General features: G+C 41.0%; 1 protein-coding gene across 9 annotated transcripts in view; it reads left to right on the top strand.

Annotated features, from left to right (window-relative positions):
* The window catches only part of meis2a (Meis homeobox 2a), a 112,240-nt gene that overhangs the window by 44,824 nt on the left and 42,373 nt on the right, over positions 1-25,043 (top strand). For all 9 annotated transcript variants that reach the window (XM_063050823.1, XM_063050815.1, XM_063050804.1 and 6 more), the window contains one exon: positions 201-346. In XM_063050823.1, the coding sequence (XP_062906893.1) occupies positions 201-346 (146 nt within the window). The remainder of the gene's footprint in view (positions 1-200; positions 347-25,043) is intronic.

Here is a 25,043-nt window from a genome sequence, read left to right as displayed (position 1 = left end):
TGTGAAGTTTATCAAAACAGGGTTGGGAGACATGGTGCCTTGCATTGAATATTATTTGCATAACACCCCCATATTTTAATGAGAAATGTTATCTGCTTGCCTTATCCTAAATCAGAGTGAGTCAGATTTGATTACTTTTACGTGCAATTTGTAGGATGTGTAATTTGTAATACTTTCCCCCTTTATTTCTGTGATTTCAGGTGATGGGTTAGACAACAGCGTGGCCTCGCCAGGAACAGGTGATGATGATGATCCGGACAAAGATAAAAAGCGACAGAAAAAGCGAGGCATTTTCCCCAAAGTAGCTACAAATATTATGAGAGCGTGGCTGTTCCAGCATCTCACGGTATGTGCAGCGTAAAGAAATTGTACAGTAGTTAATATCACTTCCTTGACACTGATTTAAATAGAGTTTAAAGTACAAGAGAAAGCGTTTCAGTAATCTGTGAACATCGCGCTCCATTTTCTTTAGATGTTCAACTCGTTAAAGGATAGCTTTGCAAAAGATTATCTGGGCCTTGCAAAACATTCTCGCTTAGATGACAAACTTAACAAGAACATAAGATAATGAATCTTTTTTTAATATCATCCAACATTATTTCTAGTCTTGTATTGTAAAGAAGTAATTTTTGAAAACTGTTTTTTGAGAAAGCATGTTTGTAAACAAAAGGGTAAGAAGTGTTATTATCTATCAAGTTTCCAATCCATTGCTTTCAACGTTGGCTTATTTGTATCATTGTGAATGCTGCTAATTTCAGTTTTATTTTTGATAACCCATTAAACACAGACTTTGTGGGCATTTCATTACACATTTACAGGATAACTAACTGGGCACATTGTGATTGAGCAGTCTTGGATGCTGAATTGCATCACTGAGCCAATAGGAAAGAGGAAATATTACCCAGCAGGTTTAATTTTACTATTTGATTTTATAAGGGATGGTACAGATCGGAGATCACCTGTGGGTTAAATCGTGCCAATCACAAAACTGGAATGGGCATTTTGTGTACAAGTGATATTAGCGCACTTTTTGTTACCAGACAACATAGTGCAACTAATAATATCATTTTCCTATAATTCCCATTTTGCCCAGAGTGACATAAACTGAACCTCGTTATTTCATGTTACAACAACTATGGGGCAGACTCACTCAGATTAGGAGCACATTGGGTTCAATTGTTGCTTTTCTTAATATTTTAGGGGAAACTATGCCCATATCAGGAAGCCTGAGCTGATTGGTTGAGAACTGATTGTAAATTGCTCAGATTCCTTAGAAACTCCATAGAGAGTGCTTAAACTGAGAGGGTACTTCCTCCAGTATCTCGTGCAATGGGTGGTCCAGTGGTAAGACCACTGGCAATACTCTGCCACTGGAGGCAGTGTTAGAGTCATGGTTGCCCACTCACATGGCAGTGGCACCTCAGAATAGGAAGCAAAGCTTCCTCCCTCAGACATTTCAGAGACACCACTTCCTACAGGAACCTTCCCGTGAATGAGTAGTTTTCCAAGGCTTTCACCATGGAGATTTGTGATGTACTGTGGGATAACATTAGCCCATGCTCTTGGATCACTTTTCTGCATGAATGTTGGGGTCATTTTGAGGGAGAACTTCTTCATCCTAAGATCTTTCCAAACAGCCACAGAAGATTGCTTCTGCGTCCCTCAATTTGTGGCTCCCCACCTCATCGAAGGGGCAAGCAGGCATGCACTTTGTTTTGTTAAAACTGTTTTTATTGAGGAGCAGACATCTTATTAGACACCAGCATGCACCGCATGTGTGTGTGCAGCCATGTGTAGGCTCACATGGGGAACCCAGTTCTTTCATCAACAGGAAAGGTTTCCACTCCTAGTCTGCAGGTAGTTGTGGATCATAAGACATATTTCCTGTTGCTGAATGTCACATTCTGGGAATCGCACATGACTCTTTCATCCTGAGGAGTCTGCAATGCGTATGTTTTCAGCGGCCATCTCTCCTCGGAGCAATGGTTCCTAAGGGACAAGGGCTATCCTCCACTTCCAGTGCCTTCTCGAACCACAGCAGCTGAGTGACGAATAACAAGGATCATGTAAGTATCAAGGACACCATGGAAAACAGCATTGCTGCCTTGAACGTGAGATTTAGTTGCAGTGATCTGTCTTGGGGATGCTTTATGGTCAGAGCAAGCAGGTATGGAGATTTCATCATTGTTGCACAAGCTTGTAAATCAAAGACAGTAGTTGCACTTGAGGAAGAGAAGTGGGACAACGCAGACACTGAGGCCGTGAGACAGGCCTTGGAGAGCAGTGTGAACAAGAGGAGCAGGAGGAAGAAAGCAACAAGCCTCACCACTCTCCACACTGGTTAGACCACATGGCTGAAGTAATCCGTGGTCTGGTTTCATAAAAGGCTTGCTACATCTCTGTCAGAGTCAGACTTATATGAACACAAGAGGTTCTTGGAGGCTGGAAGTCCAGAGCAACACTCATAAAAAGGTGGAGGAACTCAGCAGGTCAGGCAGCATCTCTGGAGATGAACTAACAGGTTGCTTTCCAGGCTGAGACTCTTCATCAAATCCTTCATCAGGATTTGTTATCACTGACATATGGCGTGAAATGCGTTATTTTGCGGCAGCGGTACAGAGACATAAGAATCTATAAATCAAATTCATACATAAATACACACATAGATACTGTTAAAGGAAACTAGCAGCTCATCTCCGCACTTAAAGTGACTTCCCTATGGTGATCTTTGTTATGTCTATGTAACTATTAGTGTGCACGTCACCCTACCCTGGAGTTTGAGAATTCTCACTCCTTAATGTTGTATTCATGTCCCTTTTGAGTGAATATAGAAGGAGCTGACGACTCTCCCACAGCCTCTTACTCTCCCATGGCAGTTGAAGTATGTAATATGGCTTTGTGCATGCCACAGGAATTGTCTTTAGGATGCATCTTACTTCTTCATCATGCAGCATTGTCTTGAGAGTTGCTCGGAATTAAAAGGACCTGTGAGGAAAGCAATGTCCTATTTAGCGCTTGTCCTTGGATGTAAACCATCCTAACACAATTTCACTCTGGGCATTCATAGATTTTGCTGTGATTTTACTGAGAACTCAACTTAGTACTTGAATTAAACACAACAATGTTTCAGCACACTAAAAATAGTTGCAGCCCACTCAAGCGCAGGATCCCAGATGTAACGAAGATAAGTACAATTTTTTTTCTTGAAAATAAGCAGAGAATAGCTTCATGTGAAATTCAACTCATGTCAAATGATTAATTTGATGAATCCAGCAGGCGGAAAAAAAACTGCCATTTAACTTGGATTTGCTAGTCATTGACCCAAGTCAACAAACTGCGCCACAAGCAAGTCTCTGCATAATACTAGGCCAAGTTGTGGTAGGAGGGAGGATGTAAAGTGCTCTGATGTTGCAGATGCCAGCTGCATTAATTAAGGATATCTATCCCATCCCATAAGGTTTAACAAGACCAGCATCAATATTTCCTTGTATGTGTACTCTGAACTTCAATGTCCGAATTTGACTTCTGGATTTTCCTTATTTAGTTTTTGTCGTCAGTGGATTCAAAAAGTATTGATCCCTAAACATGTGCAAGGTGAGCTTTGACAATGACATATTAATTTTCTCATACGTACTTGTGGCTGGCTCTCAAAGGGTTAACAGGGAGAAAAAAAAATCATAGCACAGCACAGGACAGATCCTTCAGTCCACAGTGTCTGTGTTGAACACAAAGCCAAATTGAACTAGTTCTCCTCTGCCCACAATGTCTGTGTTAAACACAATGGCAACTCGAACTAATTCTCTTCTGCCTGCATGTTATCCATATCCCTCAAATCCTGTGCATATTTGTTTGTCTATTTAATAGCCACTTAAATACCGCTATCATATCTATTCTCACCTCCCAGGCAGCCTAATCTAGCACCTACCACTGTCTGGTAGGTGCCCCACATACCTCCTCTAAACTTCCCCCACTCTTAAATATATGTCTTTTCGTATTTGAAAGTGTATTCCAGTATGAGACCCAAAGTTTCAACTCATTTGTTTAGCCACATAGGCTTTAATGTAAACCAAGACAGTTGTTGAGTCAGAGCAGTTTCTTTGCATATACTTAAAGATCAGAGATGCCTTGTACTGTATATGGATCTAATCCTACAGCTGTGAAGCAGCTGCTTCCTTTGTAACAGCATGTGCGCTGAAGTGTGCAGCTCCTGTCGTCACCTGAATACCTATAATCAAAATGTATTAGTTCATCCCTCACAGCAACCAAACTATGCCAACAGTATTTTCCACCTGCAGAATTAAATGTTTGGTTGGTAAACAAACTTTCATGAAAACTGATAATTGCAATATCAAATTTTAATACGGCATTATAGATATTAAGGCGGAGAATGCAACATTGATGTAAGTTCTTGAATGTAAGCTGCCAAAAATGTAAGATTCAGTCTTTGATTTGATTATTTCCCACTAAATGACATTTAACATGGTGTCTTTGGATGTGAACAACTGCACTGAATAATTCATGGTACATGTACAAATATTTGTGTGGTTGCCAAGGATTGATACAATACAAAATTGAATTATTACACCGGGTGGCTGGATATGGCAAAGAGGAACACTGAGGTTTAACCTGCAGCATCGTTGGTTTTGTTTCTATCTCAAGCAGCCTGGTATTCAGGCAGTGCAGTTCCTAATTTACTGACCCAGTAATCCCTGCTAGATAGTGCACTGGGAGGACAGAATAAGTTTAACTTTCCCTCACTTTCTCTTCCCCCCCCCCCCAACCCATCCAGTGAAAGATCTACTTAGTGCCCTTACAGCAGTGATTCACACCTGGACTCCTCAGTTAATGATAGAAACATAGAAAACCTACAGCACAATACAGGCCCTTCGGCCCACAGAGTTGTGCCGAACATGGCCCTTCCTTAGAAATTACTAGGTTTACCCATAGCCCTCTATTTTTCTAAGCTCCATGTACCTATCCAAAAGCCTCTTATAAGACCCTATTGTATCCACCTCCACCACCATTGCAGGCAGCCCATTGCACGTCTGCGTAAAAAATCTACCCCTGACATCTCCTCTGTGCCTACTTCCAAGCACCTTAAACCTGTGCCCTCTTGTGGCAGCCATTTCAGCCCTGGGAAAAGCCTCTGACTATCCACACGATCAATGCCTCTTATCATCTTATACACCTCTATTAGGTCACCTCTCATCCTCCATCGCTCCAAGGAGAATAGTCATAATCATAGTCATAGTCATAGTCATACTTTATTGATCCCAGGGGAAATTGGTTTTCGTTACAGTTGCACCATAAATAATAAATACAAACCCCATTTCCAGAAAAGTTGGAATATTTTCCAAAATGCAATAAAAACAAAAATCTGTGATATGTTAATTCACGTGAACCTTTATTTAACTGACAAAAGTACAAAGAAAAGATTTTCAATAGTTTTACTGACCAACTTAATTGTATTTTGTAAATATACACAAATTTAGAATTTGATGGCTGCAACACACTCAACAAAAGTTGGGACAGAGTTAAAATAAGATTGAAAAGTGCACAGAATATTCAAGTATCAGTTCAAAAGGAACATTTCTCAACGCAAGATTGCAGAGAATTTAGGTCTTTCAACATCTACTGTACATAATATTGTGAAAAGATTCAGAGAATTCAGAGACATCTCAGTGCGTAAAGGGCAAGGTCGGAAACCACTGTTGAACGCACGTGATCTTCGGGCCCTCAGGCGGCACTGCCTAAGAAACTGTCATGCTACTGTGACAATTATAGCCACCTGGGCTTGGGAGTACTTCAGAAAACCATTGTCACTCAACACAGTCCATCACTGCATCCAGAAATGCAACTTGAAACTGTATTACACAAGGAGGAAACCATACATCAACTCTATGCAGAAACGCCAGCGAGCTCTCTGCGCCCGAGCTCATCGCAGATGGACCGAAAGACTGTGGAACCATGTGCTGTGGTCAGATGAGTCCACATTTCAGCTAGTTTTCGGAAAAAACAGGCGTCGAGTTCTCCGTGCCAAAGATGAAAACGACCATCCAGATTGTTATTAGTGAAAGGTGCAAAAGCCAGCATCTGTGATGGTATGGGGGTGCATCAGTGCCCACAGCATGGGTGAGTTGCATGTATGTGAAGGTACCATTGACTCTGAGGCATATATTAAGATATTAGAGGGACATATGTTGCCATCAAGGCGACGCCTCTTCCCGGGACGTCCATGCTTATTTCAGCAGGACAATGCCAGACCACATTCTGCACGGGCTACAACAGTGTGGCTTTGTAGACACAGAGTGCGTGTGCTTGACTGGCCTGCTGCCAGTCCAGATCTATCTCCTGTTGAAAATGTATGGCGCATCATGAAGAGGAGAATCAGACAACGGAGACCACGGACTGTTGAGCAGCTGAAGTCTTATATCAAGCAAGAATGGACAAAATTTCCAATTGCAAATCTACTACAATTAGTATCCTCAGTTTCAAAATGATTAAAAAGTGTTATTAAAAGGAAAGGTGATGTAACACAATGGTAAACATGCCTCTGTCCCAACTTTTGTTGCGTGTGTTGCAGCCATCAAATTCTAAATTTGTGTATGTTTACAAAATACAATTAAGTTGCTCAGTAAAACTACTGAAAATCTTTTCTTTGTACTTTTGTCAGTTAAATAAAGGTTCACGTGAATTAACATATCACAGATTTTTGTTTTTATTGCATTTTGGAAAATATCCCAACTTTTCTGGAAATGGGGTTTGTAGTAATAGAACCATAAATAGTTAAATAGTAATATGTAAATTATGCCAGTAAATTATGAAGTAAATCCAGGACCAGCCTATTGGCTCAGGGTGTCTGACCCTCCAAGGGAGGAGTTGTAAAGTTTGATGGCCACAGGCAGGAATGACTTCCTATGACGCTCTGTGCTGCATCTCAGTGGAATGAGTCTCTGGCTGAATGTACTCCTGTGCCCACCCAGTACATTATGTAGTGGATGGGAAGCATTGACCAAGATGGCATGCAACTTAGACAGCATCCTCTTTTCAGACACCACCATGAGAGTCCAAAAGGCCAAGTTCACTCAACCTGGTTTCATAAGACATGCTCCCCAATCCAGGCAACATCCTTGTAAATCTCCTCTGCACCCTTTCTATGGTTTCCTCATGCTTCCTGTAGTGAGGCGACCAGAACTGAGCACTGTACTCCAAATGGGGTCTGACCAGGGTCCATGGCATAAAAAAGGTTGGAAGCCCCTGCTTTACGGAGGAATAAATTATGAGTCCAGTGCTCATCAAAAAGCACCCATTTAAATTTAACTAACATCAATCCCATTTGATTCTCCCCACATTCCCACCAATTCCCTCCAGATTCTACCACTCCCCTATATATTAGTGGCAATTTACAATCAGCTATTTTGGGATGTGGGAACAAACTGTAGCACCTGGAGAACCCGTGCGGTCATAAGGAGAACATGGAAACTCCACACAGTCAGCAGTGGAGTTCAGTATTGAGCCAGGTTGCTGGGGCTCTGGGGCAGCAGCTCTGCTCAGTGTGCTATTGTGTAGTGCCACCAAAAGACCAGTCATTTTGGATGAGGTGCTAGGGCAATGGCCAGTGGCATTGATGTCAAACTCGACCAAGGAGACATGGCTTCAGGACAGGGCAAAGGAAAAAGATGTGAAAAAGACTTTAGTGCATGAGTTAATTTTTTGAACCATATTTTGCAATTAGCACTTCAAGTCTAATCATACATGTGGTTAATGCTATCACACAGTACCTTTAGCCCATATCAATCCAACCTGGCAAGAGTTTACAATTACACAGTTAGTGTGAGGTCTGATACTTCTATTGAGATGGTTTGATCGCTTAAGCAGAAACCTGCAATGTTTTAGCAGCACCTGCAACTCTTTATCTTGGGCCCCTTCAATGTGGCTCGTTTTTTGAAACACCCAATGCATTTTTCGGTACTTTATATGAGAGGTTTTACAAAGGATTCATGGATTTACACTGGGAGGTTACAGGAACAGAAATGTAAACAGGATTGGTTCTAATAGCAGTTTGGAGACTTTTTTTTTCTTTTTTATTATTGTAAATGCATACTTATTATTGTTTGTATTTCTCATTATAATTGTAAATTCCTAATAACCTAATAGAGGGAGAAAGAGCCTGCTGGCAGATTGGGGTAGATAGGATAGATCAGAGTAAAAGGAGACAAGCTGATTTATCTTGAAGTCAAAGGAAGTGAACATTAGGAGAGTTCTAAAATAGCCAGACTTCACCCTGTCATCTATTTAACACTGTCATAGAGAAACAAAATGTATTTGGGCTAATGAAATCTGATTGTGACCTGCTTAATATCCTGATTTACTGTATCAAAATGCTACATCAATGCCTTGCACAATTATGCTTCCTTAACCTGGCTGCTGAGAAAAAGAAACAGGTAGAAGTTCCCACGAAGTAAGCCAATTTGAAAATAAGTTCGCAGTAGGCATTTGCCACACAACCAGATACTGGCAAAGGCAAGCCCGACCCGGAAGACCAGAAACTTAGATGAAATAGGCTCTTTCATTATTCCTTGATAATTTAGATTTACTTTGGGTAGTGTGCCTCACCAGCAGCAAGTCTTAATTAGGTCCCTCGGAGAGACTATGGATTGCCCATGGTTCTTGAAGTGCTATGGGATTGCTCCTTGATTCAGCAAAAGACTCAGAAGCATCTTCAGCTGCTGATTTCACTATTACTTTACATCTGGGCAAAGCAAGTCCATCACCTGTTTCAACATTTGCACATCTACTTGCCTTCAGAAATGGGAATTTAGCACCTCATGCCCAAGCCAATATTAGATTGAAATGTTTCAGACATCCATCATCACTGCAATAAGATCCAATCTTTATCCGCTGTGGTATATTGTGCGTGCCTCCAGTGACTGGTCTTACAGCTGGGTTGTTAGGAGTCCAGTGGATAGATCAGAACCTGAGGTGGGATGTGGTGCAGGCGAGCTGTAACAGGGAAAAGGAAGCAACAAAGTGAGTGAGGAATTTCTGCTCTCTATTACATGCAAAGACATTATCACAAGAATGCTTATGAGCTTGTCACTGAGTCCCCACAATGGGTGGGAAGGAGACAGGTGTGCTAAAGGAGATAAAAACGAATGCCCACACTCCTCTGCTAACCTACCATGCATGGCTTTACAGCATTAAGTGCGAACCAGGTAGAGATGGGACAACTGACTATTGGATAAATCAGTCTCCTCCAGCACAGATAGGAAGGTGAAACAGAAGATTGAGATTTACTTTGTACATTTCTTGACCACAGGATATCTCAAAGTGTGTCTGCACCGTGTAGGAAACAAGGTGGATGGGTTTGTACATGATGAGCTCCCAGCCAGAGTAATGTGATGATGGAATGACCTGATGTCTTGCTGATATTGATTGTTGGTGAATATTGGTCAAGAGACAAAGGTAATTCCTCTCTTCTTGATATTAACCCTGAACTAACATAAATCCACCGGAGGGCAGGCAGCCCCTGGATTTAATGTCTCAGCATCAATGGAATTTCTTCAACATTGCTGCACTCCCTCAGCAACTTGTTCACTGAAGCACAGGAGAATATGACCCAGCAAAGGCCTTCTGCCAGCTTGTTGCCACTAACCTCTCCGACATCAAAGAACCATGACAAGTCTCTGGAAAATGTAAGCCACCTCGGATCTCGAGACCCAACCCTCAGCATCAATGGTAAAAATCCATCCTCATCTTCAGCACGGCCTTAGGCTGAGTGGGGAAAAGGTTTGAATATCAAGAGCTCAAACCTGGCACAGACCTTGTAGTCTAATGGTTAGCAGTGATCCCTGACCTCTTGTAAACACCTGAGACATGGACTAACTACAGCAGACATCTCAACGCACGGTAGAGGTGCCACTAATGCTATCTCATTAAAATCTTTCAGATCTTCTGAAAGAATGAAAAAAAACAAAGAAACCATGCTCTCCCAGGCCAACATCCCAATGTTAAGTGCACGGTCAGCTCCAGTGGGAGCTAAGTCATTGAAGTCTTTGATACCAGATTCCCACAACAGACACGTAATATTGTGCTCTGTTACAGACAGACATTCCCAAGGGACAATGAAAGATAGACAAGAATTTTGCAGACAAGAATTTTTTAGAAAAATAGAGGGCTATGGGTAACCCTAAGTAATTTCTAAAGTAAGTACATGTGTGGCATAGCATTATAGGCCGAATGGCCTGTATTGTGCTGTAGGTTTTCTATGTTTCCATGTTTCTATGATCACCTGTCACATAGTTTGTAGGTCTCTCATCAGCTACCTCAAAACCCACAGAACGTGAGTGGAAGCAAGTTCCCCTTGGCCTCTGAGAAGAAGACTCCTTCATGACTCACTGGAATGTTACTGTTGACTTTTGTATTCAAGTCTCTGGAATGTGACTAGGACTCCAAATTTTCTGACTCAGAGGCAAGGATGGTACACACCTATAGAACCTGATTACAGTAATAGGTACTACTAGGAAACTCAAGAATAAAAGAGAAGCAGGAAGAAAAGACTGAAGACATTAGGTGCTTTTTACAGCATTACCCTCCTAGACAAAGACCACCCAATCTGTCAGTTGGGACTTCAGAAATTCTCTTCCCTATTGCTTGAGACACAAATTCCCCACCGCACCCCCTGCAAAATCCCCCATAACATCGCCCATAATCACCGATTTCTGAACACCCTCTGGCCGTGACCTTCTCTCTCAGTTAGTTATTTCTTCCACTCTAGACCCTGCACCTCAGATCCTAATTTCTTGCCATTTTGCAGATTCCTATCTTTCTTGTCTCTGAAATCATGAGTCTCCCAAATCTTCTCCCCGATTGCTTTGCTGCCCTCAGCCACTGAGAAGAAGACTTCTCTGTGATTCCTGGAGTGTTACCAGTGATCTTTGACCTCATGTCTCTAGAGTGGGACTTGAACCTCAAACTTACCTACTCCGAGGCAACACCATGTAGAATATCTGCCCTTTGCAGCCTGGTGGTGACTTTTTTCCACATCTCTGCCAGGAACACCTCCTGCTTCCCATCCATCCTGGCCCCTATTTCATATCCCACCCACCTCCAGTTTACCAGGTCTTTCCCTCAATCTCCCTGACCATGGTTTCCTCTGGCTGCACTTTTGCCCAGAAGCCAGCTGGCATATCAGTACTATGACCTGCCGATGTGGAGAAAGAAGCAATGAACCAGAACAAAGATCTGCTGTTATATTCATCACCGCCTACGCAGAACCAGCATATTTACTTTCCTCTGCACCTACCATAGAAACATCGGGATTGTTATCTCTTTACTATACACTCAAAACTTTTATCCAGCTTCTGAATTCACAGCTACTGAAATAAACTCTGGATTTACTGAACATATAAGTGCACGTGTGTGTGTGTGTGTGTGTGTGTATGAAAACGCAGATGTGCATTTGTTGAATTTAACTTCTTTAAAATTAATTTCCACACTAATTATCTTGCGTACAAATCTTAATCATCTGTATTTTTCACTAATCGCCTTTATTGATTAAAAAGGTGGTAACTTTTTGTTACCTTATATCATGGTGTGGCGTTGCTTTGTAGAAACTGTCTGGGAGTAAACAGTGTGTGGAACACTTCCTGGCATCATGTGAGGTACACACACGCTTGTAGCATCGTGCATTCGATTAGATTGGATTAATGACAGTATTCTCCATTCATTTTGCCACTGGAGTGGATATTCGTAGCATCACATGAGGGACAGGTATACAGTAAAATGCATCCCCCTGAGCTGCTTCTAATCAGCAGTACTAAACCGGTCTAATAGGGTTGGCCTCCAGATATTTTCCTTGTTAATGCAGGGCTGTGTAAGTGTTCAGCCCTTGTATGAATGTTTGTTCTTATTGGAGAACTTTTGAAAAGAAGGAACAAGAAGCACACAGGATTTGTTTACCAACCTTTCAGCTGTAAAGTTCTGAGTTTAATCCCGTTTCAATGCACATACCAACCAAGGCTGAATCACAGCTCTTTAAAAGGGCGAAATGCTTTCCAGCTTCCATGGTGGTTGCAAGCAAAACTTCTAAAACTTAAATCGAGAGAGATAGTGAAAGAAAGGGTGAAAATTGGATCCCTGCTTCTTATCTGTCACTTTGATGTGAAGACATTATTAGTAAATGAAGGTGTATTGATTGTGGCTCAGGGGTCAGGTTTAACCAGAGTGGTCACTGCTCTGTTGAAGCAGTGGGTATTCTGCCTTGCAGCTATGGCCTTTTTGGAGGTCAAATGCCCTGTGCCCATTTGCACAGAGGAATTAGACAGAACATGCGTCTGTAGGCTGATTACTTAACCAAAGACAAAATAATGAGTCCTAAGCAAATACTGACTAATTGAAAGGGCTGTAAATCCATTACATATTGGTCAGGGATAATCAGGAGTATTTAATCACTTTTATCTATTCAGGAGCACTGAAGCTGCAACAGCAAAGCCCTGAACCTTGCCATGTGCTTATTATTCTCATCATTATCAAAATTACTTCACAGCTGTTCTTTGCTACATCACCTCAGCTGGAGATTTAGTAACCTGTAAAATGTTTTTAATTTGGAATGGAGTGAATATTGCTGAGGAAACTGCTGGGAGGTTTTGCTCCCAGTCCTGAAGGGCACGGCTGCTCTCAGTGTGAAAATCTTGGCATGGACACCGGGCAGAGCACTTCTTCCACACGCACTTCAAAAATCTTTACTTTACTTGGCTCCTGCTCAGCCTTGACATTTCCCAGTTTATTGATGGATGATTTTGTTTCCCTGCAACTGGAATAGTGTGAGAATTTTCCCATCTGGCTTTGCTAATGCAAACAACTGTAGAATTCAGAGCAAGCTCACTTCATTGTCTTCCCATTTTAATGCATTGTTTTAGAGTGTTTTAATGTTCATCTCTTTGTAGAGGCCAAACTATTCCTGTACTACAGTAATCCTTTCCTTAAGCAATATTGTTTTTCACATCAAAAAGACTAATTGAATTATCTCATCAATTTAATTTGTTAAGCAAATGTATTTCAGCAACGCAGGATGTGCTCTTACAGGGAGGGTCCTAAGACTTCCTTCTGAATGGGTCGTTGCTGCATTCGAACGTTCATGCATTCATTAGCTTTGACGAAAGAAAGGAACATTGGTTGTTTTTTTCAAACAACCAAGCAGCATGCAGCAACTTTTTCCATCAGCCACAGGGGTCTTTCTACATATGTTCTCAACTCTGAGCCATTGTCACCTCTTCTGAACAACTCTAAGGGACAAAAACAACAAAGGCTAGCCACAACAATTCCAAGGAGTTAGTTTAATGCAGCACAGAGGGGTAAAAAGTAGCTTGCATTCATTTTTACAGGCTTTTTTTAAACTGCTTCAGAAAATTTTTCAGTGTTGCATCTTATGAGTGGTGAAAGGAAGCGAACACTAATGATGTACAGAGATAATGATTTGATGTACAGATATGTAGTTTAGTGAATTCTAAACAACTGAACTGCAAGTTTTGGTGTATTTTGTGAATGGGGTGTATCACGTAGCAATCCTAACCACAGGCACTGCTTGCAGGACACTTGGACGTGCATCCCCTCTCAGCAATGCCATGCATTCGAGATAAGAATGAAACATAATTGAAGCTGGTGCATTCTTTTATCAGTTTTGCCCAGCAATGTTGCTGGTGAATGAATCAGCAAACCCGTACTGCTCTGACTCAGTTTAAACTACATTCAAAGCTGAGCAGGAGAGGTATTTTGCCGAGGTTGATTTTTACTGGCTGATGGGAGAAATCCTTAAATTAGATACATTGAGAAGCCCTCAGACCACTCAATTAGCCGTCAGCTCCCTTTGCCTTTGCTCTCAAGTGCTCTCCTGCATGATTTGCAAAGAACATATTTGATCACAGAATGGAAACAGGAAGTGCTCAGACACAAAGGCCTTCCCCTGTAAACACTCATCAATTTTCAGAGGTGTCCTTACTTCTGTTACAATATGCATTGAGGTGTCTTTTATTTCAAGCTTTCGGGTTCCTTTAAAGTGATTGATTTTATTGCAATAAAATTGTTCCTTTTTCAGGATTTAAAAAAAAAGCTCCCCAAATGAAATGCCTCAACGAGCTTCTTGACGTCAATCCTTTGTACAAAGCTAGAAGTTTAAATTCAAATTATTTCATATTTAAGCCCAGCCAGAATAAAATTGAAGGATCAGAGGTAAGTTGGAAGATCACCAAGATATAAAATATAATTCAGGAAAAGAAAAACAATTGATAGTCTGTGACCATAAATTATAACTAATTTTAGTCATGGACACGGTTCTATTTCTGTTGCCATGGCAGTACTCTGGTGATGAAAATTATCATTAAGTTTGATGCAACACACATGGCCTCTGAGCTGTGAGGCTAACTGTTAACCACGTTACACATGGCTACAGGCAGTCTTATCCAAGGAGAGGATGTTTGTTTGACACAAAGACTAGTCCACCTATTATAGGCTGGACGCAGGCTTTAGCACACCCTAGTTGACAGGCTGCTCTTTTGCAGCAATGGTTCAGCAAGGCCTCTTTTACATCCTGCCATGTTGCATTAGAATGGACAACAGTTCGACTGGCAAGGATGCTACAGTCTCTGCAGATGGATCACATCTGCTTATTGTTTGCATCAACAATTGCCAGAGTTTGCTTCTTGTACTATTATACGGGCTTGCCACAAAGAAAATAAGAATAAATAAAAGCAGCATTATTGACTGGGTATTGTATTCTGCCAAGATTGTAAAAAAAACAGCTGTACCTTGAGTTATTATTAATGTCAGCTTCTTGTAACGTGTGCAAATTTAACTTTTGAACCAGTAGTCTTAATTTAACCCATTGATGCCCATTGATAGTTTATGTTTTAGAGGGGTGCTGGTCCTCGAGATTCAAAATGGATTGAGGCTGCTAGCCTCATTTGTCACGTACTTGTTTGCTGAAGGGACTCGATGTCAGCACTTTGGTCACCCATAGCAACCTAAGGACAGTTCACTTGTCACAGAATGTCTATAGAAAACTAAATGTTCTAGAGCTCATCAGTCACAGAGCTATCAGATAATTATGGCCAAGGCCACCAAAGCCTCTGCTTTTATCAAACAAGGTTCTCTACAACCTTTTCAGTACAATGGAAAGGACAGAAGTCAACACTGTCTGCCATCTGTTGTCTTTGTCCTGTTCTCTCACATGAAGTAATGAAGCTATGAGATGGGACTATTAACCCTTCCAAGAATGCGATAATTAACATTTTTTTTCAAAGAAAAAGACGCAATATAAAACAGAACTCTGCTGTGAGTTTACAAAATTATTCATTATGAATATGTTTATTTCAACTGCCCCGGGGTAGCTCAGCTACATATTTTATAGGCCCAGCAGTCATTAGGTATATAAGTTGCAGGAAATAATTTCTTGGCAATTGTGAAGACTTAGGTGATGGTCGAAGACTGTTATACCAGAACTATTGTTTATTTTGCACAGCAGTGCTTGGAGGACTGGTTCATCCAAACTATTGGTGATTACAAACAGTGCTTACCGTCCCCCAGCCCTTGTTTGCATTCCCCAATGCCCTTCTTTTAAACAATTGGGTCAATTTAGCCTGAAAAAAATTAACAGAAGTCTGAACTTAAGTTGTCAAAAACTATTATTATATATTATTTTTTCAGTGTATTTAAATATCAGAACTGATTTCAGTTTGCCACCGGGCCAACATTATTTGCATTATGCTCCTCCCAAGGTGCTGAGTTACACGCTGATGACACAAGTAGTGTTCTCCTTTTCCTTTCTAATTGGTGTGAAATGTCTTTAGCCAGAGGAGAGAGACAAAAATTATCCCTTGTATTACATTTTCCCAGTATTACTTGCCAGTTTACTCCTTGTTTTTCAGCTGGATACTACAATTGAAGTATAAATATGCATTCTTGGAAGAGAGTCTGGTTTATTGCAGGTCTAGTGATAAATCTGAAATGGCTATAGCTTACCTTAGTTTCTATTATATGATTCGTTTGTACAGTGACTTGCAGAGAAGATTGGCAAAGGCTTGAATTATAATATTACTGGAATGATTACCATGTCTTGAGCACTTCTTTCTCATCTAATAGCAAGTTTTTTTCATGCTTTACAGATCACTTTCTACCCTAGGTAAATGCCAAATCTAGTTCAGCTACACATCAAAGAGAATAAATATTTTTGAACTAGCAGAAGTCAAACACTGTGCTTATTGATGACTTTATCTATGAAACACAAAGAGTAGACGAAGAACTGCTGAGAAATGCATGCAATTGGTTTTTCTTCAGAGGTTTTTGAAGCTAAGGCTTACAGTTTCCTTTACTGCAGTGAAGTACTTAAAAAATGAAAAATGTAATCTGTTCTTTCTGTGTCAGAATATGTCCCTTGAAGAGACTGATGTACGCCTAAAAATAGAGTGGAGATTTAATAAAATCTCAGTTTTCCACTTATGTAATTTTTGAACCACCTGTTTGAATCATCAGTAATTCCTGTAGGTTTCATTTTAAAGGCTGCTAAAAATTTAAGGGAAACGATTTCTGAAAATCCTGCTAAATTTGCATTTCTGATTATTTCTAAACAATTTTAATAGTTTTACGGAAATATATTTTCACTTAGCACCCAAGTGTGCTCTTTAATTAAGCCATCTTCACCTGCCTGCCAGTGTCAGGCCATTTAGTATTCTAACAATGAAAGGACCAAAATGTAACAGGTCGAGGGGAAAAAAGCTTGCCAACCCTCACATGAATAGCCAGAAAATTATCTTACCATGATGACCTTCCATTTTTTTGACATTGAAGACACAGATTGTTTTAACTATATTCATCTGTCAATCACGTGTTTTTGGAATAAAATGAGCAGCTATGGTGATGTGATCCAGCATTGGCAAAGTGTGCCAGCTATGGTTATTTTGCTCAGGAATTGTCTTTATGTGGTGTTTTGTGTCAGTCATCCACACGATCTGGATCCTTTTGGCAGCACCAACCTTAACGGAGCAGGGTTGCGTGCTCCTTTGCAGCCCTGCTGGAGGGGGTTGTTGACGGGCTGCTGCTTTCAATGTAGTTGCCATTAATCATTGGCTGCCATGTTGTGACGCAGGTTCCAAAAATGTACCATAGAGATGTTATGCGCTGAAGGCCTACAAACAGCACAGGTCTTTGATATTCGTCTCACACCAGGGTAAAGAAAATTCAGAGCAAAAGTGCAAATAGACAAAGAAGGATTCCGTGGGTTGGGGGTGGTAGAGGAGTCGAAATGAAGGGAGGAAAGTAGTAAAATCAAAAACAGACACAGGGACTTTTAATGTTTGGTTTGCCAGTACTGCCATAAATCTTCACTGATTAACTTGAAAATTAAACACTGCCCTGTTGCATTGAGAGATTTTTTGATTTGGGTGCACTCTGCGTTAGCTGTGGTATGTCATGTGAAGCTATCTAAATAAAAGTGTCTTTAAACAGACTTTTTTTCTATGGTAATATAATTTTGGATGTCTACGCATGTAACAGGCTGCAACTGGTAAACAACTCCTTTTACATGTTACATACTTGTGGGCTTCGTTGCTTTACCAAAAAAAATAGAAAGTAAGACAGCAACAGAGGTGGTTGGCTTATGAATATTCATTGTACCATTGCTCCTCCTTTCTTAAGGGCTCTCGAGATTTCCTGATGTCAAACTAAGCTTGCACAGGCTGCTTTGACACCGTTCACAGCCACCTCAGCAACCCTTTGCCAGCAAAAAGAAAAAAAGCCTGTAATTATCCACACTTTTCTGAAATCCCCCCCCCCTTAATGTTCATTATTTAAACCAGCAGCAATTACAAGTTCAAAGGGGTTTAGGAGGCTAGCAACCTGCATAATCACTGTCAAATTAAGCAGGACTCATTCGTCACAGAACAGTTCACTCTGAGCAGTGAATCATGCATGCAGTGACAGGCACTGATTTACATGAAGACAGAAAGCCATGGCCTGCCGAGGTAGGGTTGAGCAATTCTCCATCCTCCAGTGTCCTGGTGTGTACCACATTCAGTTTACCTTTGGGGGTGGGGAGATGGAAACTGGAAATACCATTCATGCACAGGTAAAACGTGTGGGCATGTGTGTTTGCGTGAGCCAATGTGCAAGTGGAAGCTTCTGTGTTTCTATGTTGCACATGTGTATGAGCATGTGTGAGAATATGTGTGTGCAATGCATGCATGTGGCTGTGCCTTTTTATGTGGGTGAGCTTGTGATGGCACATGCACATGTGAGTGTGTATCATGTTCATGTGTGGATGTACTGCATATTGCGTGCAGATGCATATACAGTATACTTGTGCGTGTGTGTGTGTGTGTAATAGAGAGACCATAGTTTCCTTAGCTATTGAAATGCTGCACAGAGTCAACAGAACTGCTTTTCAGGTGGTGATTGAGAATTCCAGAGGAGAATCTCTATGATATCCTGTTACAGCAGCAAGTGACCAGGGTCACGCATAGGAACTTGACCCAGTGAAAAGCAGAAAAGGCGGCTCTGGCTTTTATCAGGCATAGGTGCTTCTTTTCTTCTGCCTAAATCTGATAACTTACATAAAGCAGCTTTTCCTATGATGCATGGTGGAAACCTTTCTGCCAGACTTCATTTGAATCTCACCCTGTCCTTTAACAATCACAACTGTACGATTTGTGGGAAAAAAATGCGGTATGTTCGAATGCAGAAATAATCCTTCAACTATTTTTCTTAACAAAAGAAAGACCTTTTCTCCTTCCTCCTCACCCTCTATATCAGCAGGGAGGCTAAAATGCCGCAAACAAATGCTGCCAGTTTCTCTCCTTGGTAGATTTACCTGGAGGCACCCTTGAGCGATGCGAGGAAGGAACTAATACAGTGCCCAAGCAGTTTTACCTCCCTTCTGCAAGCTGCTGGCCAAGACTTGTAAAACTTATCCCTGAGGGAAGGCCCAAGTTCAAATGTCAGCCAGGACTGAGAGTCAAATTCAGTTGCCAACTCTACACTCCAAATCTGTAGCTCCGCAGCTACTTTGTCCCATTCCTGGCCTACCTGAAGATTTCCTTCGATGCACAAAAAAACTCTTCCTGTCCACGACAATTAACAGAACTGTCTTGCACAGAGAAAGTCTGAGTATCCCTTGGCCAGGCACCACTTTTCTGAAGATTTATAAATCAAATTAGCATTAGATTTTGACTGTATTTAGATATTAAAGCATGTTAATAAAGGATACGTTGGAAAATATCTTTAGCAGACTTAAAACTGTAACATAAATACCATAGTGCTGCCAGAACGTGCAGATTTGAATAACAAATATGTTTATGTTAATTAGGGAGAGGAAGATTATATATAGCTTTCTGAGACAGCTAGACATGACTATTTGTAACAGTTAGGTCAGACTATGGTTCGAGCAAGAGGAGCAGATGTAGGAATGCTGAAAATCCTGTCTTGTGGCCTCACAACTTCACCATACAGTAATCCTTCACTATTATGAGTGCAATTATTGCTATTCAACACAGTAGAGGAAACAAGAGTAACTGAGTTTTCTTTACTCTCTAATATCAAAAAAAGGGATTATTCTCCCCAGGAATTGTTACAATCAGTGCCTAGTTTGAAGGCATTAGTAAAGCTAGTGCCTGCTGGTCAAAGCCTGCACTTGATAGCTTGATTACTTTATTAACTATTCTGGCGAACTAAAAACCCACAGCTGCCTTCCACTTTTAGTCGAATGCAATTCAGCATGTGCCTTCTAAGTTATTTGGGCTGGCCCAGATAGTACTTGCCCCTCCATTCTTTCTGTGTGATTCTGAAAGTTGTTGAAAAGAATGAAGACACTTGTCAACAAGAAAGAACCTGAGGTTTATCAAATCTGTTTCAGGCCTATTATATATCCAGCTCAAAGGCTAATGACCTGCTGGTGTGCGCAACAATTTAGTCAGCATTACTGGAGTTGGTAATGATCACAATGGCTGAAGATCTGTATTGTCATGCTAATAACAAAGAGACATAAAAGATCAGTAGCCTCAGCCGTGATATGGCAGAACAGTTGCTCTTTTATTATCTTTTGTAATAAAAGATAATTTGATAAAAACTAATGCATTGCAGCTCTTGCACATTACTAATTTTGTATTGCTGTAAGCTGAGCTAGCTGATGAACAGCCTCCAGGGAGGAGTCAGGATCACTTTAGACTTCCTGTTAGGCCAGACTGGGAAAACCACTAATGAGAGAAAAGAAGCAAATACTGTTAGTTCAGGTCAGCAGTAATAGGTAAGAATTCAAATATATGTTATGCATGCATGTTCAAAAATATTTGTTTATCATCCCCTTAATAGCTTTTATTTTATGTGGTAGGAATGACAGTTTGCGAGCTGTTTCTTTAAAGCATTTTGGATATAAACTGAGTTTGTACAAAATTACATTCGCTTTAGCTGGGTAACCGTTACTCAAATCACCATTTACATTTATAGATCCACAGAGACTGTAGTAAGTCAGGTTCATCAAGACCTAAATGGAATGCAGCTTCCCGAGGGCTTATCAAAGAATTTCTCCATGCCAGGAGGGTGCTAAGCAGCTTGTCCAGTACCTGTACTGATCTTCCACATTAGATGTAGAAAGGCTCTTCAGCTTTATAGCTACACAGCTATGATGAATGGTTGGATCATTCTTGGCTATTAAACCTTGATATTCCCCAATAGAAACATAATCTTCTGAAATTTAATCCTTCTATATCTAAGGACTTTGGCTTATGTGCATCCCTTTCATGAGTGTCCCAAGAATCAGGTGTACCATGCCCAAGAATACAAATTTTCATTGCATAGTACCTCTTAATTCCAACTTCCACCCTCCACTGACATTAAATGGTTCCTATTTAGCACAAGAGCAAACATTGCATTTCCTTCAGACAAAATTGTATCAGGAGTTCAGACATGAAACTTTCATTCTGTGAGGATAGAATTGTGTCAATATTGATGAAGTAAGTCCACTTTCTTCGGTACTTTCGCTAAATCTACTGTAACAGAATAAAGCCATTAAAGTAGTATACAGTGACATCATACAAACTATGCCATTATCACCGTACACAGAGTAACATCATGTTTGCCTTGCAGTCCCAAATTCGTGACTTGATTATAAGAATCCAGGATTAAATTTTGCAAATCCTGCTGATTACTGGGATTATCATCTGCCATTACCTTGACATTTTTTTCTGACTTCCGCTTTACTGCTGGCAAGCTTTAGGACTCATTACTAGAGACAAGTGTCACAAGTTCAAAGCTTTTGAACTAAGATAATCTGACAAGGGTTTAAAACTGTTTTGGCAATATTTTGCGTTGCCTGAAGCTCCTCATCACAACCACCAGCAGTTCTCTCCACCAACTCTTAAGGCCTTTTCTCCATCACAGCCTCCCTGATCAGGATTTTCCTGCACGCTACCTCCTTCTATAGTGCCTCCATTCTCACCAACCTGCACCCCTCTCCTGTGTTAGCTTTTGATTCTGGCTATTCATCAGCCAACAAATATACTTGAGGCAACACAATGGCCCAAAACTGAATAAATCTTATCCTGACCGTTTTCCCATTTGTGAAATTATGGGATATTTAGACCTTATATTCAACTTTGCAGCTTTGTTGTTAAGATTACAATTTTAGAATAAAGGTCTTCAAACCCTTCTGCCAAAAACAATTTCGTGTATTTTCAGTTGCATGCCAGATACCATGGAATTCACATAATACCTGAAGATTGGTATGAAATTGGTAAGATTTGGTTAAATTTTAAACATGATCACTTGCTTCACTTTCTGCTTGTTTGCCAACATTTATGTCAAAAGTACAGTACTAGGGTGAGATTTTCATAATTTTTCAGCTAAGTTATTTTAAATATCAGTGCACTTATTACTCTCTTCATAATGCAGGGATTCAAGTTAGACTCTTAACTTGAATCCAAGAACTTCAAACTTACAGCATGGAAACAGGTCATTCAACTCAAATGCCCCCTGCCAATATACAACACATGTTATAGCTTTGTTGCCATAGCCACTACCGCCAGCATTTACATCGCATCTCTCATGTTGAAGAATTACCCAAGGTTCATCACATTTATCTGTTCGGATTTTCTCCGCACCTCTCCCTCACCAACCAGTCCTGACTTCATGATTTACTTATTTCATATATTTCTTCAATCTGTAGGGTGGACACAAGAGGCTGTATACATTATTGTGTTATACCTTTGCTCAGTCCTGTCCCTTCCCACCTACATCCAAGACCTCTCATGCTTTGCATTACTTTAACGACTTCCATTTCCCTGGTCCCAGCCACCTCATCTTCACCATGGGTATACAGTCACTCTACACCTCCAATCCCCACTGCTTCTTTCAAGAACAAAGACTCACCCAGTTCTTCTCTAGTAACGCTTTTATCCACATTGCAGAACTGGTTGAACAACTTCTCTTCCTCCACATTCTGCAAATCAAAGATATTGCCATAAGGACCCACATGGCTCCCAGCTATGTATGTCTTTTTGTTGGCCTTTTGAATAGCCTTTGTTCTGAAACTGTTCTAGTTCCCCTCCCCAACTTTTTCTTAACTGCATCAACAACATTGCTGTTGCTTCCTGTGGTCATGTGGAATTTGTCATTTGTATCACCTTTGCCATCAACTTCCACTCTGGACTCAAATACTCCTGAATTATTTTTGGATTCTTTGTGACACTTCTCTCCCTCTTCTGTATCTCCCTCTGACTACCTCAGGAAATAAACTATCCTTTAATATCTACTATGAACGTACAAACTCCCATCTCTAACTTGACTACATCTCCTCCCGCCCCATCTCTTGTAAGGCCCTATACCTGTCTTTCTCTTTTTCTCTCCACACTGGGTTCTTAAGATGAGGTTTTCCATTCTAGGACTTCTGAGGTGTCCTTCTCCTTTGGGAAATGTAGCTTCTCCTCTCCCATAATTGATGGACCTTTCACACACATTCCCTCAATTTCCCACATCTCTACTCTCACACCCTATCTTCTAAACACCACCCCCCCCCAGCAGACAGAACAGATTATTTTCCAATATCTTATGTTTTGCTTATATTTCCACCATCTACAATTGACTTGATTTTCACTCACTTGGTGAATTCACTGCTACTTCTCCTCTAGAAATGCCCAAACTGAAACAGTCCTACTCTGCCTTCTGATGGGATTTCCGGTTGTCTCTCTTGCCTTGTTCTCCCCTGTGGTGTCTCTTTCCCTTCTTGACTATGACAAGTGTTGAAGCAAACTAGAGATGTTCCCTGACCTGCTGAGTATTCATTTTATGTTTTTGTTTAGATTTCCAGCATTTGAAGGAATACATAGATAGGGGCTTCCAAGGATATGGACTAAACTCAGGCAAATGGAACCAGCTTGGTGGGCACCATGGTCAGCATTGATGAGTTGGGCTGAAGGGCCTGTTCTCATGCTGTATTACTCTATGACTCTATCAACAGATTTCGATTTTCACAGAACAGAGGAAGAGTTCCTCTGCTTCTCACCCCACTAGCCTTCACATCCAGCATATCACCGTCTACCATTTGCATCAGCTTCTATAGGGTCCCATCACCAGCCATATCTTCCCCTCTCCACCTCTATTTGTGTTCTCTGTGTAACCATGACTCCCTGGTCCACTCATCTATCTCTGCCTGTGCTCTGTTCAAGTTTCTGCTTGCCTGCCACTTCAATTCTCCTTCCCATTCCCACACTCACATATCTGTCCTTAGCCTCTTCCACTGCCACATTGAGGCCAGTTGCAAACTGGAAGAATGGTACTTCACATCCCATCTGCGTAGACTACAGCCCAATAGCTTCAACATTAAATGTTCCAAATTCAGATATCTTACACTCCTTGTTCCTTTGCCAGTGCCACCAGCCCACCCAGGTTCTCCCTCCCTTTGTTCACCTTTTCCATCTCTCCACACCCCCATCATCACAAGGCTTATTATCCTTCCTTACCTGTTTCAATTGGCCCACCACCCACATACCTACCTCAAACAAGAGAAAATCTGCAGATGCTGGAAATCCAAGCAACACACACAAACTGCTGGAGGAACTCAGTAAGCCAGGCAGCATCTATTGAAAAGAGTACAGTCTACATTTTGGGCTGAGACCCTTCCTGGTTTTCTTCTCCCTTGGTTCACCTTTTCTATCCCGTCCCCAACCTGGCTTCATCTGCCCATCATCCTTCCATTATCTAGTTCCACCTCTCACCTTCTAGCCTCCGCTCACTCCTCCCTCTCACCTCTTTATACTTGCTGTCCTCCCTGTGTATTCTCAGATTTGATGTAAGGCCTTGATCATTCTTTTGCCTCCAGAGATGCTGTTTGAATTCTTCACAGACTGTTGGTTTGTCATCATGTGAGAGCTATATCTTGCAATGGGCAAATATCAGAACTGTGGGCTTTCGTTATTTTGAAGCTCAAACTGTATCGCAGAGTGAGATCACAAAATAATCTAAGGTGTCAAGCCTGGGGTGTACTTCCATGATCACCTTGTACAGATAGAGAGTACACTTCTTTTATTAGCTTCACATTGGTTAAGCAGCTGATCAGAGGAAACATTACATCTGTGGCTCATTTTGTACCTGTGAAGGAACTTTTGATCTTATTTTAATAAGCAGAATTTGCAAACTGACTTACTGCAAGTATTCTGTTGATGGGACTATGGCGCTTTTCACCGAAGCTGGCTTGGTAGTGATAGTTGGATCATTTTTGTAGACAGTCCATTGTTCTGTTGCATGACTGTGTTGTTTATTTGATGTGCTGAATGCAAAGATTTCTGATGGAATGCCTCGTAACCACTGACTTGAGTTAATTCATGTGGAAACCACTCATCTATTTGTGGTTACTGCAGGCTTTTCTATGAAATTAAGATAAGTGGATTCCGTATGTGCATGACTTGTAAACAAAAATAATGAACCCTCTTTCTAGGAAAGAGTTTGATCTACAGTCAGCACCAAAACAAATCAAGTTGTAGCTCAGAAGTATAAAAACCACTCCC

This window comes from Mobula hypostoma, chromosome 1 (assembly GCF_963921235.1).
Source record: "Mobula hypostoma chromosome 1, sMobHyp1.1, whole genome shotgun sequence".
In the NCBI taxonomy this organism is placed as follows: domain Eukaryota; kingdom Metazoa; phylum Chordata; class Chondrichthyes; order Myliobatiformes; family Myliobatidae; genus Mobula; species Mobula hypostoma.
The sequence above is the reverse complement of the archived record's forward strand: the minus strand, read 5'-3'. Positions and strand labels throughout refer to the sequence as shown.